The sequence below is a fragment of the Branchiostoma floridae genome, chromosome 17, assembly GCF_000003815.2.
Source record: "Branchiostoma floridae strain S238N-H82 chromosome 17, Bfl_VNyyK, whole genome shotgun sequence".
NCBI classification, from domain to species: domain Eukaryota; kingdom Metazoa; phylum Chordata; class Leptocardii; order Amphioxiformes; family Branchiostomatidae; genus Branchiostoma; species Branchiostoma floridae.
The window spans coordinates 7,754,129-7,768,807 of NC_049995.1; the positions used below are offsets into that span (position 1 = coordinate 7,754,129).

The 14,679-nt window shown below is 41.8% G+C and overlaps 2 protein-coding genes across 3 annotated transcripts in view; one reads left to right on the forward strand and one right to left on the reverse strand.

The window, feature by feature from the left end:
• Window positions 1-3,259, forward strand: part of LOC118404811 (peroxisomal coenzyme A diphosphatase NUDT7-like) — a 5,727-nt gene extending 2,468 nt beyond the window's left edge. Inside the window, exons 2-3 of one of the 2 annotated variants that reach the window (XM_035804166.1) lie at window positions 1,395-1,611; window positions 2,368-3,259. In XM_035804166.1, coding sequence (XP_035660059.1) covers window positions 1,419-1,611; window positions 2,368-2,858 — 684 coding nt within the window. In that variant the 5' untranslated portion in view covers window positions 1,395-1,418 and the 3' untranslated portion in view covers window positions 2,859-3,259. The remainder of the gene's footprint in view (window positions 1-1,394; window positions 1,612-2,367) is intronic. The other variant, XM_035804167.1, reaches the window with a different exon arrangement.
• An 842-nt stretch (window positions 3,260-4,101) lies between these two features.
• The window catches only part of LOC118405022 (peroxisomal acyl-coenzyme A oxidase 1-like), a 20,006-nt gene continuing 9,428 nt past the window's right edge, over window positions 4,102-14,679 (reverse strand). Inside the window, exons 8-14 of the mRNA XM_035804421.1 lie at window positions 13,576-13,738; window positions 12,342-12,532; window positions 10,693-10,851; window positions 9,952-10,057; window positions 8,953-9,099; window positions 7,499-7,705; window positions 4,102-5,537 (exon numbers count right to left, since the gene is read on the reverse strand). Coding sequence (XP_035660314.1) covers window positions 5,475-5,537; window positions 7,499-7,705; window positions 8,953-9,099; window positions 9,952-10,057; window positions 10,693-10,851; window positions 12,342-12,532; window positions 13,576-13,738 — 1,036 coding nt within the window. The 3' untranslated portion in view covers window positions 4,102-5,474. The remainder of the gene's footprint in view (window positions 5,538-7,498; window positions 7,706-8,952; window positions 9,100-9,951; window positions 10,058-10,692; window positions 10,852-12,341; window positions 12,533-13,575; window positions 13,739-14,679) is intronic.

Below are 14,679 nucleotides of genomic sequence, written 5' to 3' on the forward strand. Positions count from 1 at the left end.
TTCCGCGAAAAAAAGGTCTTTTTCCTTCAAAAGCACACGTAATCCCGGACAATTATAATTCGGCTTGGGGGTATGGATCTTGGGGGCGTTAATAAGGGCCTATTTGGTTCCCGGTACCCCCAAAAACCTTTTCTCCCCGGGGCCGGTTTTGTCATAGGTGCGCCCCTGAAAAAATAAAAGCCCGCCCCTCGGGGGGGGGGGGGGCGAAAACGCTAAAGGGGGGCAAAAACGCTAGTGATCTCGCCCCCCGGGGGGGCGAGATCGCCGGGGGGGCGAGATCGGCCTTCACACCGGTAACGTTTACCTTTAGTTATATAATCTATGTGACGTGGTTTCATACGTGTGTTATATGGGCTCTACTGTGTCTTTTATAACGTTGTTGCATATCAAGCTACCATTCGGCGTATTGTGGTGGCTTGTTTAAAGGTAACGACTGTTCTCGTCTTAAGCAAGTAAGGACTCGTCTTAAGCAAGTAAGCAAGCAAGCAACGACTGTACTAGTACTTCATTGACAGGTGCTGAGGTACACATTTGCAATTTTACAGTTGATTATTTTAAGGGGGTCACCTGCATGCATGCGCCTTTGTTGGAAGGTGTAGGGAAGCTACTTTGACTCCCCATGATTTCTTGGGGCTCTATTTAATGTGATTCATAGTAAGATGGAAAAATGTTCTTCTAGTGTAACTGGTGGTATAAGTGGGACCTCCCACACATACATCCAATAGACTGTACTGGATTGATTTGTTGTTGTTGTCTCTCTAACCTCTTCAGTTTGTCGGTATATGGTCACATGTGCTTTCCCTCATTCCTTCTCTCTTTGTTCTTCCAAACACATGTGTTTCACTCTCGCTGCTTTTTCCAATTGGTTGGCTTTTGCACTTTGTAGGCGGTATCACTTCAAACTTCCTTTCTTCTTTTACTTTTGTTGTCTGTTCACATTTGCATTTCTCACTCTTATTATCATTCATTGTACAAATCTTCTCGTATTTGTCAAGTATTTGACCAAGGCTTTTTGGAGTTTTTCTACCCCTTCCTTGCATAATCTCCTCCTCTGATCCTGCATAAATTTCTAGATCCTCTGGATTCACAGTCATCATTCCCTCCTCCCTCAGACAGAGGTTAAATAATGTGTCTCTCTGCAGTTCCTCTCTTTGTACTGAATACAGGTCACAATCCCATAAATAATGTTCTATAGTTTCTGGTACCAAGCAATAAGCACCTGGTTCAGCAGTATGTATCCTCTTCTGTCAGTCATATTACCCATTCTTCTTACTCCCACTTTCTTGATCACACTGTGAGTTAAGAAACTTTGTGTCGACAACATGTATCTATTTTGATTGATTTAAGTACTCAACTTACGGGACTGTTTTCTCACCTTTCATTCTGTGTTTTTGTTACAGTGAGAGTGTTTCACCAAGATGTTATCTAAGGATGTAGTGAGGACCAGGCTACAGCGGTACAACACCAGCGACGGTGACATGTACCGTGATCACCCCCTCGGTACTGCGGCGGTACTGGTACCACTGTTGTACAGAGATGACACCCTGCATGTCCTCCTGACGGTACGCTCCACTGAGGTCAGGTCACATAAGGGAGAGGTGTGCTTCCCAGGTGGGGCTAGAATATGTTGTTTCTAGTCTGTATTCCTTAATTTTGCTTCCTCCTTTTACACTATTACTCATTTCCTTAAAAAAAAAAAATTTATAAGATTTTTAAAAGATTGTAACCTCTCTCTCTAAAGTCCTTCTAAATGGAACACCACAAGCAGTTACGGCAGTTTATCATATGAAACACATGCAGTTTTAACAGTGGGGTACCAATTCCAACTGACCAGTCTAACTCAGGTCTGGAGCTTTTAGCCTTGCGGTCAGTGCATTTGTCAGCTGGAAGCATAGGTTCAAATTCCAAGAGCCAGGAGACTGCACTCTAAGTACTGCTCACCTCGTGTTTCACAGTATTGCTTGTAGTATACCTTAACGACATGTTGTTGCCTATCCTGTTCTTAGCCTGAGTACCATCCTCCGTAGTGACCGCTGGCTTAATACTTCTGCTAATGCTAACCACTGAGCAAACCGCTGGCTCAGTACTTTTGCTTGTATTGGACCAGTGGTCACTACGGAGGAATTTTGATACTCAGGCTAGTTTGTTCTACCTTGACAATGATCCAAAAATTTTATCCATCACAAAACAATACTTCAGCTTTATTAAAGTTTATAGAAGATTGAAACAGGGCCCAAACTATAGTTGCTCTACAGGGTTGGTGCAAAATCAACCTGTTTCAGTGTGTATGGTATTGCCTTTAAGACAAATAATCCTCCAAATAATCTTACTTAATTGGTCTGACGATGTTTCTTTTCTTATCGCCAGGTGGCAAGACGGATCCTGAAGACAAAGACTCTACCCACACTGCCTTGAGGGAAGCAGAGGAAGAAATCAACCTTAAACCAGAAGACGTGGACGTCTTGGCCAAGATATCTCCTGTCCCGTCTAAAGCCGGGATACTCGTCACACCGGTCATCGGTTTCATTCCCGACGGTTTCCAGCCGACGCCGAACACGTCCGAGGTGTCTGACGTATTCACCATGCCACTCGAGAACTTTCTCCGCGCAGAAGGACACACTTCTAAAAACATAACGTGGAAAGGACTCTCTTCCCAGATGGATTACTTCGAATACGAAGACAATGGAACGACTTACGTCACGTGGGGTTTCACGGCCGCTGTCGCCATGATGGCTGCTACACTGATCTATGAAAGGACGCCGGATTTTGAAGTTAAGACTGCTGTAGGTTCATATGCAAAGTATTTGAGTGATCGACGGAGCAAGTTGATTGCCACAAGGAACAGTAGTAAGATGTGAATGATTGCTGTGAACTAGCGTGGAATTTTAAAGCTCATCTGTGTTGGTACGATCCATGTTGAAGTCTGTAACTTTTATTCAACGCAGGCAAATTCCCAAAATACATGCACAATGTTGATGAAGGTTGGACCTCTAAGTAATAAGATACACAAAGTAACAGAGTTACAGAAAGGTAATGGATGCTTTACCTTAAATATCTGACCGTTTTTAAAATCGATCCAGTTGCTTGAGTATTACCGTTATCGTCCATACAAACTAAGAGTATGCCGATTAATGTTGCAATACTTGATATATGGAATACTTCTGTGTTAAGATGTAAAAACTAATTGCGCACAATTTGTCAGAAATAGAATATTCCAGGTAGATTTTAGCTAAGCAGTAGACATGAAATGTCAAAAATAGAATTATATAGCATATCAGCTGGGTGTTTGTCCCAGACCCCAGAATTTCTGGGTTTGAATCCCCTGACACACTCCAATGTTTTCCTCATTCAGGGCTCGAAATTCATTTTTGGGATTAGGTGCACTGGTGCACCCAGCTTAAAAAATTGGGTGCACCAGAAAATTTTTGACTGCACCACTTAAATTCAAATGATAACCTAATAATAAAACTTAGTTACAATTATCAAATTCTTAAACACGTACCATGAAAGACATTTTTATTGTCTTTCTAACACTTAGATGTCAAGAATATGATGATATGATGTATACTAGTATACTTTTGTATCTTTAAATGCAAGAAAATATTTGGGTGCACCATGTGCACCCACAGAAAATAATTGGGTGCACAGCTCCAATTTTGGGTGCCCCTGCACCCAGTATTTCGAGCCCTGTCATTTTACCCATGGCAGTTGAAAATCAGTACCTATGCTAAATAAGGAATGTCCCTCAGACAGGACATAAAAAAGGGAGTCATGATTCAAGAACCCACCACTACACTTGTTGAAACGAGTAGGGGTCCTTCCCAGTGTGAGGGGATACAAAAAATCTGTTCTGATATGAAGCATGTACTCTTGAACCTGGTGTGTTGTGTCATGAGATGGTTTACCGGGTATGCAATGCAAACAATACGAACATAACTTCACACTCGAATAACCCCTCTTAGTTTCACTCTTTTCACTCCTTTACAAGGCAAAGACTGGAGCCCTGGTGTTGATGTTCATTATTTTACTGTTTTTTCTTCAATTAACAAAGAGATTGCAGAATTGGGAGAAGACAATGGAACACAAAAAACTCAACAAATATGCTTTCCTATAGGTGTTAGTAAAACAATGAAATGTTCATGGATTAAAAAGTGAATATAGTTTCATGAACTAATCTTAACAATCACCTGAGTAGAATAATTAACAGATTGTACAATGTATGCATAAACCAATCAGTCTTGGGCAGTTATCAAGACAATTACATTATCAACATGATACAATCAAACTTATACTAGTGACCACATCTACCTTAGGAGCTAATTTACAGTGTATACATGAAGACAGGATGTTAAAAAGCCAGTGGAAGTCAGATACTCCACCAAATAGATTCCTATCTAGAAAATTTGACCGTTGTGCTGAATATCGACCATTCACAAGTTTTCACAATTAGGTCCAGGTTGAGACCAGGACCTGGTCCACTGGACCTGAACTGGACTGACCTGAATTTTCCATACCGGTGCTATTCCCTAGTAGGGATCTGTCTATTATCATCAGATCTTCAGCCTCCTTTGCAGACTTCTAGGTGCAACAGTGCTAGTGTTTATATTTTGGTGAGATCATTTGCAATCTTGAACATGGGCCAGGGTCTAGTAACTAATCATAATGCTAAAAACACTGGCACTCGAGCTCCTAGAAGTATGCAAAGAAGGCTAATACTGTAAATGCAGAAATGTTCGCGGTGGATTAATGTTCGCGGTTTTCGCGGTGACCACTTTACTGCGGAATTATAGAAACATTTTTCTGTACTGGTATTAGACTGCAGTCTATGGTGTTACCACGAACTTAAATCCACCGCGAAAAGTCCCTTTTCCCGCTTCCGCGAAATTAAATCCTCACAAAATTAAATGCATTTACAGTATCTAACTCTTAAGTTGGTTTATCGGTTTAAAATTGATTGTGCGTTGTGATTGCAAAATTTGTTATTCTTTCAATATCAGACATTATGAGTAAGATAATATAGCATCTATTATTCGTGACAAGAGACACTAAGACCTATTAATACTTTAGGTGCCATAATCTTTACACTAACCTGTTCATAATAATAATCTTATTACAGTGACCATGATGTAAAACATCTTAACAAAGTTGTCAAAATTCTTGTCAAATTTCTGCACAAAATATTTTGCAACACTGGATATAATATTGTCATTAGGAAATATATAATATGAATATAGAATTAAATAGTTTTTATTCACACATATGGAATTTCATATAGTCAAAATATCTACTGTGGTATAAAATCTGCAAATATTGTATCATCAGACATGTTTTGCAACAATTGATAACTTTCTCATGAATACCACAGCAAAACAAGATTACAATAGAACAAAATATTGTTCTTTCTCTATAGACTTGAGGACACTTGTAAGATCTTGCACTTGGTCATATGTTTCTCTAGTCAGTGAAGACGGATCTCACAGTTTTGCCCTATTGGCCTCTAGGAAGGGTTTCAGGTACTTGTAGTAAGACTCGTGGACCTGAATTAAACATGAGGAAAACAAGAGCTTCTGAAAAAAGCTAGTCTTTCGCTAACTTATATTGTGTAGGTAAAATTGTTTGGCATAGTTTGGTCAAGCGTGGGTGCCAAGTCTGCAACGTTGGCAGCTCTGGCACAGTTTGGTCAAGTGCTAGGTTATATAACTGTTTAGTAAGGTAGTGGTTCTCACAGAGTATATTTTACTTGAACTGTATAATAACACAACTGCATGAATGATGTTAACTTTATTCGGATTGTTTCGCTGTTAAGAACGGCTCTGTTACAGTACAACAGGGTTTTATGAAAGTGCACTGTAGTAATCAAATTTATCAGTAGATGTGTCCTGAATTTCTGCAAGAACAAACAAAGTATTGTCACCATAAACAACTGAACATAAAATATTAACATGGCATATACAGTAATGGAAATATTTTTTTTAATGGCAAGATCATATGAAAGGTAGATATTTTAAACTAAAACAGGTCCGTGGTATGTTTAATGGAACGTTTCGTTTCTTTTAGTAACGCAATTATGCTTTTACTTGACGGAGTCGTGACGTCACGCGTCAGACTCACTCCGTCGAGCTCGGTCAGAATCTTCCCTTTCGAAATTATAAATTAAATGTGGGTAATTCTATTTTCAACGCATCCGAGGGCTACTATTTTGCTGAAAGAAGTTTGTTACACGAAAATAGCCTGAAATTTCTTAGAGTAAGAAATTTCCGAATACGCCCCCCTCCCACACCATGTCAGATGCGGCGCACGCATCTTACACAATTCTAGATTTTGTAGCGGTGATTTTCCATAAAACAAAGTAAATGACATGTCAAACTGTTCTCTACAATGTCCGTTTTATTATAACCAAACAGCGAACATGTTAGTTTATAAATTGTATACAATCTTACGAAGAAATCCTCACCGTTCACATCCGTCTCTGCAAATTCCTGCTTATAAGCCATACAGAAACCAAGCAGCACATTCATGGTAGGCCGATACGTATGTCATAACGTTACATACCGTCGAATCTGCAGGGTAGAATATCTCGCTAGCACGATATGGCATGGACCGCAAACCAAGCAGCACATTCATGGTAGGCCGATACGTATGTCATAACGTTACATACCGTCGAATCTACAGGGTAGAATATCTCGCTAGCACGGTATGGCATGGTCGACCCGGACGGACGGACGGACGGACAGACGGACAGAAATCTAATATCGGTCTGATTGCCTTTCGCCGCGGAAGCGCGGCGAAAGACAAAAAGAATGAGGAAAGTAGAAGTCACTTCCATGTAAATCAGTGCATGTTATAATATATAATATAATAATCAAAGCATGTACAAAAAGTTTGGAATGTTGACTTTGGTTATTTCTGTTGTTTCTGCATCAATTTCATTGTACTATATATCATTAGAAAGCTTGTGTGATTTCTTTCCCAATGTTATCAAACTCATTACCATTGTAAACTCATGGAACGAGCACCAGGCCTGCTTACGTCAGTGGGTCACCAAAAAGTTCTGCCCAAATTTCCCTTTCATGAAAACAGCTTATGTATACATCTATGGACACACAATTAGGTCTCTAGTCAGACATATAGAATACAACACAGTGAATTCCGTATCACCCGGGGTACCAGCCCGGGTCGGATCGCCCGATGGCCGAAGTCATACCCACCAGAGAAAACCCCTGTTTTGATGCGAAATGTGCCAGAAGTTGAACAAATTTAGTGCCCTCGAACAAAAAGTGTTGCAACAGTAATGTTCCAACGTCCGAATCAGGTATTCAAACTTTCCATGGCGCGGCACTTGTCCTGCTCGAAACAGTTCGATTTATTCGAATGGAGCCCGTGTGATACAACTTAGAGCCGGTCTGATACGGAAGTTGTCACCCATCCGGAACACCTGTATCCAATGTTTTCGCGTCACAGGTATGACATAAATGTATGTACAGTATGTCAGACTCACATCTGTTTTGTTGAGAGGAGAAGCCTTGGCCCACTCCAACAGATGTTGGTAGACGTTCCCATCGTAGCGCCCCAGTATGGAGTTCAGGATCCCGTCTGGGAAGTCGAAGGCGTCGACAAGAGCCACGGCGTCAGGACGGAGCTTGGCCATGAGGGCGTTGATGTGACGTCTGGCTTGGCGGATGTCTGCGCCGGTCAAGTAGCCATCCTAAGGGGTAAAATATTCATCACAAAATAGAACATGTTTCCCTTCCATACTTAACTTCGTTAGATTTATCCCACACCTTATAGTGTGTAGTACCCAGGGCTCTAGCAAGCGTCCGTTTTTCCGGCAATTGACCGAAATTTGCTGCATGTGACGGAAAAATTTTAAAACTAGTCCGTCAACTTTGACGGACAAAAATCTGATAAAAGCTCCTTGGTGGAAGCTAAAGGCTGCTTGTGGATGCCATCCACGGTCGTAAAAGCCACACACTGTTTTGCTATTGTTATGATTGTTGACAATGTGTGTCGGTGCCCTTTCGCATACGATAATCTCATTAAAACCCGTTTTTCAAGGTCTCAGTTCAGTCACTCTAACTCCTGGAATAGTGTTTTCGCGACAATGGGAATGGGCTGACGGAATAAAAATTCGAGCTGGCTAGAGCCCTGATAGTACCTATCTGGGTTTCTGCAGCCCTTGGGCCACACAGGCCTTGATAGCAGAGCATTTCCTCCTAAGTGCTGCAAAGAAAGCAGTAATACTGTATGTACCATATGCAGTTTTTAGTATTTTTTATATCACCTTTTGTATGCAAGTACATTGCTAATACTGGTCACAACAATCTTTTTTTTTCATATTGGACACAAATAAAAAGCAGATACTATTAAGTTCATCTATGACATCTCTGCTTCAGTTCTTTGTGTTTCTGTGGGTGGAGTAGTTGGTCAGGGATATTAGTTATGTTTCAAGTGGGTTTTGTACATGTATTTATCCTACTGTCATACATTTGAATCACAATACAGGGCTCGAAATACTGGGTGCACATGCACCCAGGTGCACCTAAAATTGGAGCTGTGCACCCAATTATTTTCTCTGGGTGCAAAGGGTGCACCCAAATATTTTCTTGGGTTTATGTATGTAAAGATATCAAAGTATACTAGTATTCATCATATTCTTGACATCTAAGTATTAGAAAGATAATAAGAATGTCTGTCATGGTGCTTGTTTAAGAATTTGATAGCATATAATAACTAAGTTTTGATATTAGGTTTTTCTGACATTCTACTTAAATTTAAGTAGTGCACCCAAATATTTTTGCTGCACCCAATTTTTTTAAGCTGGGTGCACCAGTGCACCTAATCACAAAAATGAATTTTGAGCCCTGCAATAGAAAATTGTTCCAGTATGTGTCTATGATTGTATGACAGAGCTTTGAAAGACACGTTTTAACTCTAAAGGACAAAATGATTTACCTCCAGAAAGTCGCCAGAGCTGTTCACGATGTCGTGTAGAGCGTACAGCTGACACAGCCTGGTCAGGACAGCACGTGCAGCGCTGTCCAGAGCAGGGTCAGTCAAACGGTCAGCAAAGTTCTTCACCACAAAGTACTGGCTGTGAGCCTAGGATGTGTCAGATAGAAGTGAACAGTTTACTGTAAATGCAGAAATGTTTGTGGTGGATTAATGTTCACTGTTTTCACGGTGACCACTTCACCGCAAAATTAAAACCACCGCGAATATTTTTCTATTATGGTATTTGACTGCAGCCTATGGTGTTACCGCGAAATTAAATCCACTGCGAAAAGTCCTTTTTCCCGCTACCGCAAAATTAAACTCCCCACAAACTTAAATGCATTTACAGTAACTTGTTAACCATTAAAAGGAAGTGAACATCTCAAACAATCACACACACTGTTTTATACTGATAGGCATGATGTGTGTGCACTACATATAATAACTGTAAGTGTCAGCAATTGAGCAAGACAAATTGGAACAAAATTGAATGTGTAGAGTTGTCTAAGCTACACTCTAGACCATGCAGCCAAACAGACTTATATAACTGGGGGTTCGGTCATTATATGTTGGCTGTGATACTCTCTAGGCACTGTTTTTTGCTTTTTATTAGGCTTTCTATTTTGTGCTGTTTTCTTTATGTCTTGGAGCCAGAGGCTTGGCCACCAGACATCAAGGAAACTGGAGCCTAACCTCTGCTTGTAGAGTAGGCTGTGGCACAACATAGCCTAAATAAGAATTCATTTACAAGTTTATTCTGCGTAGCACTAATTTTAACTACTTCTTCTCTTTACAATTCAATGTTAAATTGAAGTCATTTACCAAGTGCAGGTAATATGTAAAAAAGAGTTCTACATTTATTCCAGATCTGATTGATTTACACAGACAGGTAAATGCCAAATGGTATAAAAAATGACAACCATATTAATTGAATAAGACCAGCTATTTCAGCTCTCTAACCTTGGCAGCCTTGACCAGATCCACAGCTGCGGCATTCCAGGCATCTGGCTGGTCTTTCCCTGTCTGCCTTTCCTTCTTGAGCTGCAAGGCGGCCTCGTGAACCAGCCTGAAATGTGGTCAAAAAGGTTGAACATACATGTATGTCACATAATAAAGTATACTGAACAGTATAGATTCTTCATTTTTGTTCTTTCACATCTTCTTTGACCTTGGAATATTCCACGACATTAGGCTACACCGATTTTGTTTGTTGTTTCTCGGTTTTCCCGACCCTATTTTTTCCAATCGTTTTCCCGACCCTATTTTTCCAATTTGAAAAAACAAACAATCAAATTTTTTAAATTGATGGCCACACCTTGTGTTGACAAAATTTCACAGACTCTCATTTCTCAAATCAACTATGGGCCTCAAATTCCAGTAGCTGTACGTGCTTAATTTGGAAGGTACGTTTATCACTTTTCTTCAAACTTTGGACTTTGCTACTAGGGACTCCCCAAATGTTAAAAAGTTTAGGCTTTCCTGTCTGATCTCTCCTAACTCCGACTTTCCGAAAAGTTTTTATCATTTTTTTTCGACCATCAGACCCAATTTTTTTCTGAAAAAATCCAAGAAACAACAAATAAAATTGGTGGCCTAAGCATTACGTTTTCCGGTTTGCAGGGTGCCGTTAAGCCCTTGCTTGACTGTGAGAGTGTCACATATATATATTAGACATTTGAGAGAGTCATGACATTTCCTCACCTGGCTGCCCTGTGCTGGAAGGCCTGAATCAGGACATTCAGGTCCAGAACATTCCTGGTTCTACCGGCTGCAGGAACCGGCTGTACACCGGACAGGTACGCCACCGAACCAGCCAGCTTCTCACCCTGCAGGGACTGGTTATAACTCTTCATCAGGTACCTGAAACAATATGATGTCATTCTGTATCAAAGTTGAACTGTAATTTCTAACACAAAAATTGGACTAGCCCAACTCGAGTCTTTGTCAAAAAGAAAGTCTATGGTGCCCCACATCTCTCTTATAAATGCCTGATTCCTCTGGCAAAAAAGACTGATTCTGTGTACTATGAGATTCTTACTTTGTCCAGTGAGACCAAGTGGAGGGGGGGTATAGACTTTGGAAGTTGGATGCCTGAGAAAACACAGTTAAGAATTATCAGCATTACGCATATACCCATAAACAGCAAATGTTGGGCGTCAAACAGTCTTCCGTTATTTTGTTCACAAGCGAATACAAACACACATTCATAAACACACACACACACACAAAAACATAAATACACCGGTGAAAACATGACCCATAGGGGACAATCATCTGTTCTGACATCCTCTGTTTTGACAGCACAATGTTCCCACGCCATAAAGTTCCAAAGCCCCAAAGTTCCCACGTCCTAATATTCTGATGTCCCTACATGTATGACCAACACCTCTATGTTCCAACACCCCTATGCTCCACTGCCCCTATGTTCCAACATAGCTATTTTCCGACAGCCTTATATTCCAACACCCCCTGTGTTCACACACCCTATGTTCAGACACCCAAATGCTAGGGTCAGTGTTAGGGGGTATCAAAGCATACTATTAGGTGTGTCAAACAGTCATACTGTTACACACACTCAGAGATCTGAAAAAAATACTCGTAACCGTGGCAATAAAAATCACCATTTAACCTCACTTCCACATAAAATTAACAATACGACCTTCACTGACCTTGCCGTCTGCAGCATGAGTACAGTGTTCTCCCCCTCGTACGTAGTGGCCGGTATGTGCTCCATGTAGATAACCACACACACTCACACACACAACCATGCACGCACACCAGGGCTCTAGCCAGCGTCCGTTTTTCCGTCAATTGATGGAAATGTGCTGCGTCTGACGGAAAATTTTTAAAACCAATCCGTCAACCTTGACGGACAAAAATCCTTGGTGGAAGCTACAGGCGGCTTGGGGACGCTGTCCACGGCCGTTAAAAGCCACACACTGTTTGTTTTGCTATTGTTATGATTGTGGACAATGTGTGTCGGCGCCCTTTCGCATACGATAATCTCATTAAAACCCGTTTTTCAAGGTCTCAGTTCAGTCCTTCTAATTAATTTTCGCGGTTTTCGCGATGATTGTAATTGGCTGACGGAAAAAAATTTCGAGCTGGCTAAAGCCCTGACGCACACACACACACACATAACCATGCACAGTCACACACACTGACACACACACAACCATGCACACACACACACACACACACACCATATGACCTTCACTTACCTTGCAGTCTGCAGCATGAGTACAGTGTTCTCCCCCTCGTACGTAGCGGCCGGTGTGTGCTCCATGTAGATACCCCCCCCCCCCCCCCCACACACACACACAAACACACACCATGTAACCTTCTCTTACCTTGCAGTCTGCAGCATAAGTACAGTGTTCTCTCCCTCGTACGTAGCGGCCGGTGTGTGCTCCATGTAGATGCTGGGGATCCCGCTGGCGTGCGAGTAACCGTGGCCGCCGCACGCCATGCGACACTCCTCAATCCCAGCATTCATCACCCAGGACGACAGAGACTTCAGGCCCGATGACAGGGCGTGGAGCTGGATTAACGAAAACGTACATTTTACAGCTGAAGTCATGCTGTTTCAATTCATTGGTTTGCTAATATTGTTATTGTTATTGTTATTGGGTGGGCCGACTACTCTCTCTTGGCAGCCAGGGGCTGAATTGCGAGGAGCTCACAATAGGTGGGGCTAAATTGCAAGGGTCTGGAGTGAGTTGCCGTTCGGCAACACTCAGGTGACCTTAATATGACAGTAACTGCCCATGTGTGGCCAAAAAACTGTAGGTTTTGAACCACTCACACTGGAAAAGACCCCTACTATTTTTGATAAGTGTGGTGGGATCTTTACGTGCTCGAGGTGTGGCTCTCCATAAACACAGGACCTCCATTAAATGTTGTATCCGAGGTATGTCCCTAACCAAAGCTAGGTACTCATTTTCACCTGAGTGAAGTGAAAAAAAGTTATGTAAGTGCCTTCTCCAAGGGCACAAAATTGAAACAAATCGGCGGTTTCAAACCCATTACCTCTGGGGTAAAAACCTTACCGATTGTGCCACAAATGCCATGACATGTTAATAATAATATGCCGACTAACTAGCAGTGTTCACAAACAAACAAACAAACAGACAAACAGACAGAGGCAGCTTGTACTTCTGGTATAATCTCCAAGCAGATCCTACAATGGCATAAGATAGTACCAAACTGGCTAAGGAGTGCAGTCAGTCAAGAGGTGTCCATTTGCCATGTAGAATCTGCCCCCAGTCGGCTAGAACAAAGGCTATTAACATCCAATTGTTTCCCAATCAAACTGTGCTTGCAGTGTAGGTGCTAATTGCCCTCCTTCCTGTTTGGTGCTAACTTCCAACTTGGACACGTGCTGGTCACTTGTGTAAGTTGCTCGTAAAATCATTAGCACATGGCTACAGGGTGGGGCAGCAACACCATTGTTGAATAAAAATGCTCCTCCCTGTTTAAGTGGAGGCAGATCCCCGGTAGCGAAACTCACTCCTAAGCTGGCTTAACTCCTCTGCCAGCTTTTGATACTATCTTATGCTACCGTAGGATCTGCTTGGAGATTACCTCTGGCAGAACTGTGATGTCGCCACGCCCGATCTTCTCCATGGATCTGAAGTACACAAAAATCATGGAGCGAGCAGCCAGCATGAAGGCGTAGGCAGCAGCCAGGTAGGGGAACAACTTGTACTGCTGGGTCACATAGTCCAACACCTGGGGCTCTGGTTGACTGGGAAAGTACAAAAAAAATTACTGTAAGTAGAGAACAAAAACTTGCATTGACACAAGTTGGCGTCCGCACCCGTTCTGAACCATTTTCCTTGTTGGTGTGTCACAATTAAATGGTATCTTAACAGTGCTCAAAATACTCACTTGGAAATGCAACCACATTTTGCTTGGTGCAACTTAACCTTAAACTCAGATAGCGCAGTGTGCAACCTGAAATTTTGCAGTTGGAACATGTAATTTCCCCCACCTACGAGGGGCGTGCAATTAGTAATGGTCCTGACCCATTTCCCATAGCAGGAGATTAATGAAACTTGGCACAGTTATTAGTCTTTCTCTTCATAGGAATCACCCAGAGTTATGCATTTCTCCCATCGTTTGATGCAGCTCTGGACACCGATTTTGTAGGACACCCCAGGTTGGTCCTCCAACTGATGCCTCATCAATGGCACAAGAGGGACGACCAGGTCTGGGAGCTGTTTCCACAGACTTCCAGCCACGTTTGAATTCAGGATGCCACCGTTTTACAAGGTCATATGATGGGGCATCATCACCATAAGTTTCATTTATTTCATCAAAAGTCTTCTTTGGTGTGCGTCCTTTCAAATACAAAAACCGGATCACTGCGCGACACTCAACTGGTTCCATTTCACACCTGGTCCATTTCGCACCTGACTAAGTTCAAACACCAGTAAATCAGAAACCACAATTAGTTCAGAGCTGTCTTTTGCAACATAACCCATAGAGATATGAATTATTACACATACAAAATTTCATTTAGATCAGACAACTGGAAGTGGGTCAGGACCATTACTTATTGCACGCCCCTCGTACGTGCTTATTTCTGGATATTAGATAAAATATACACTTCATAGTAATATGTAACAGGAAGAAAAGATACCGTAATGGATAAGTAGCTGATTGAAGAAAGTAAAACTGGAAGTG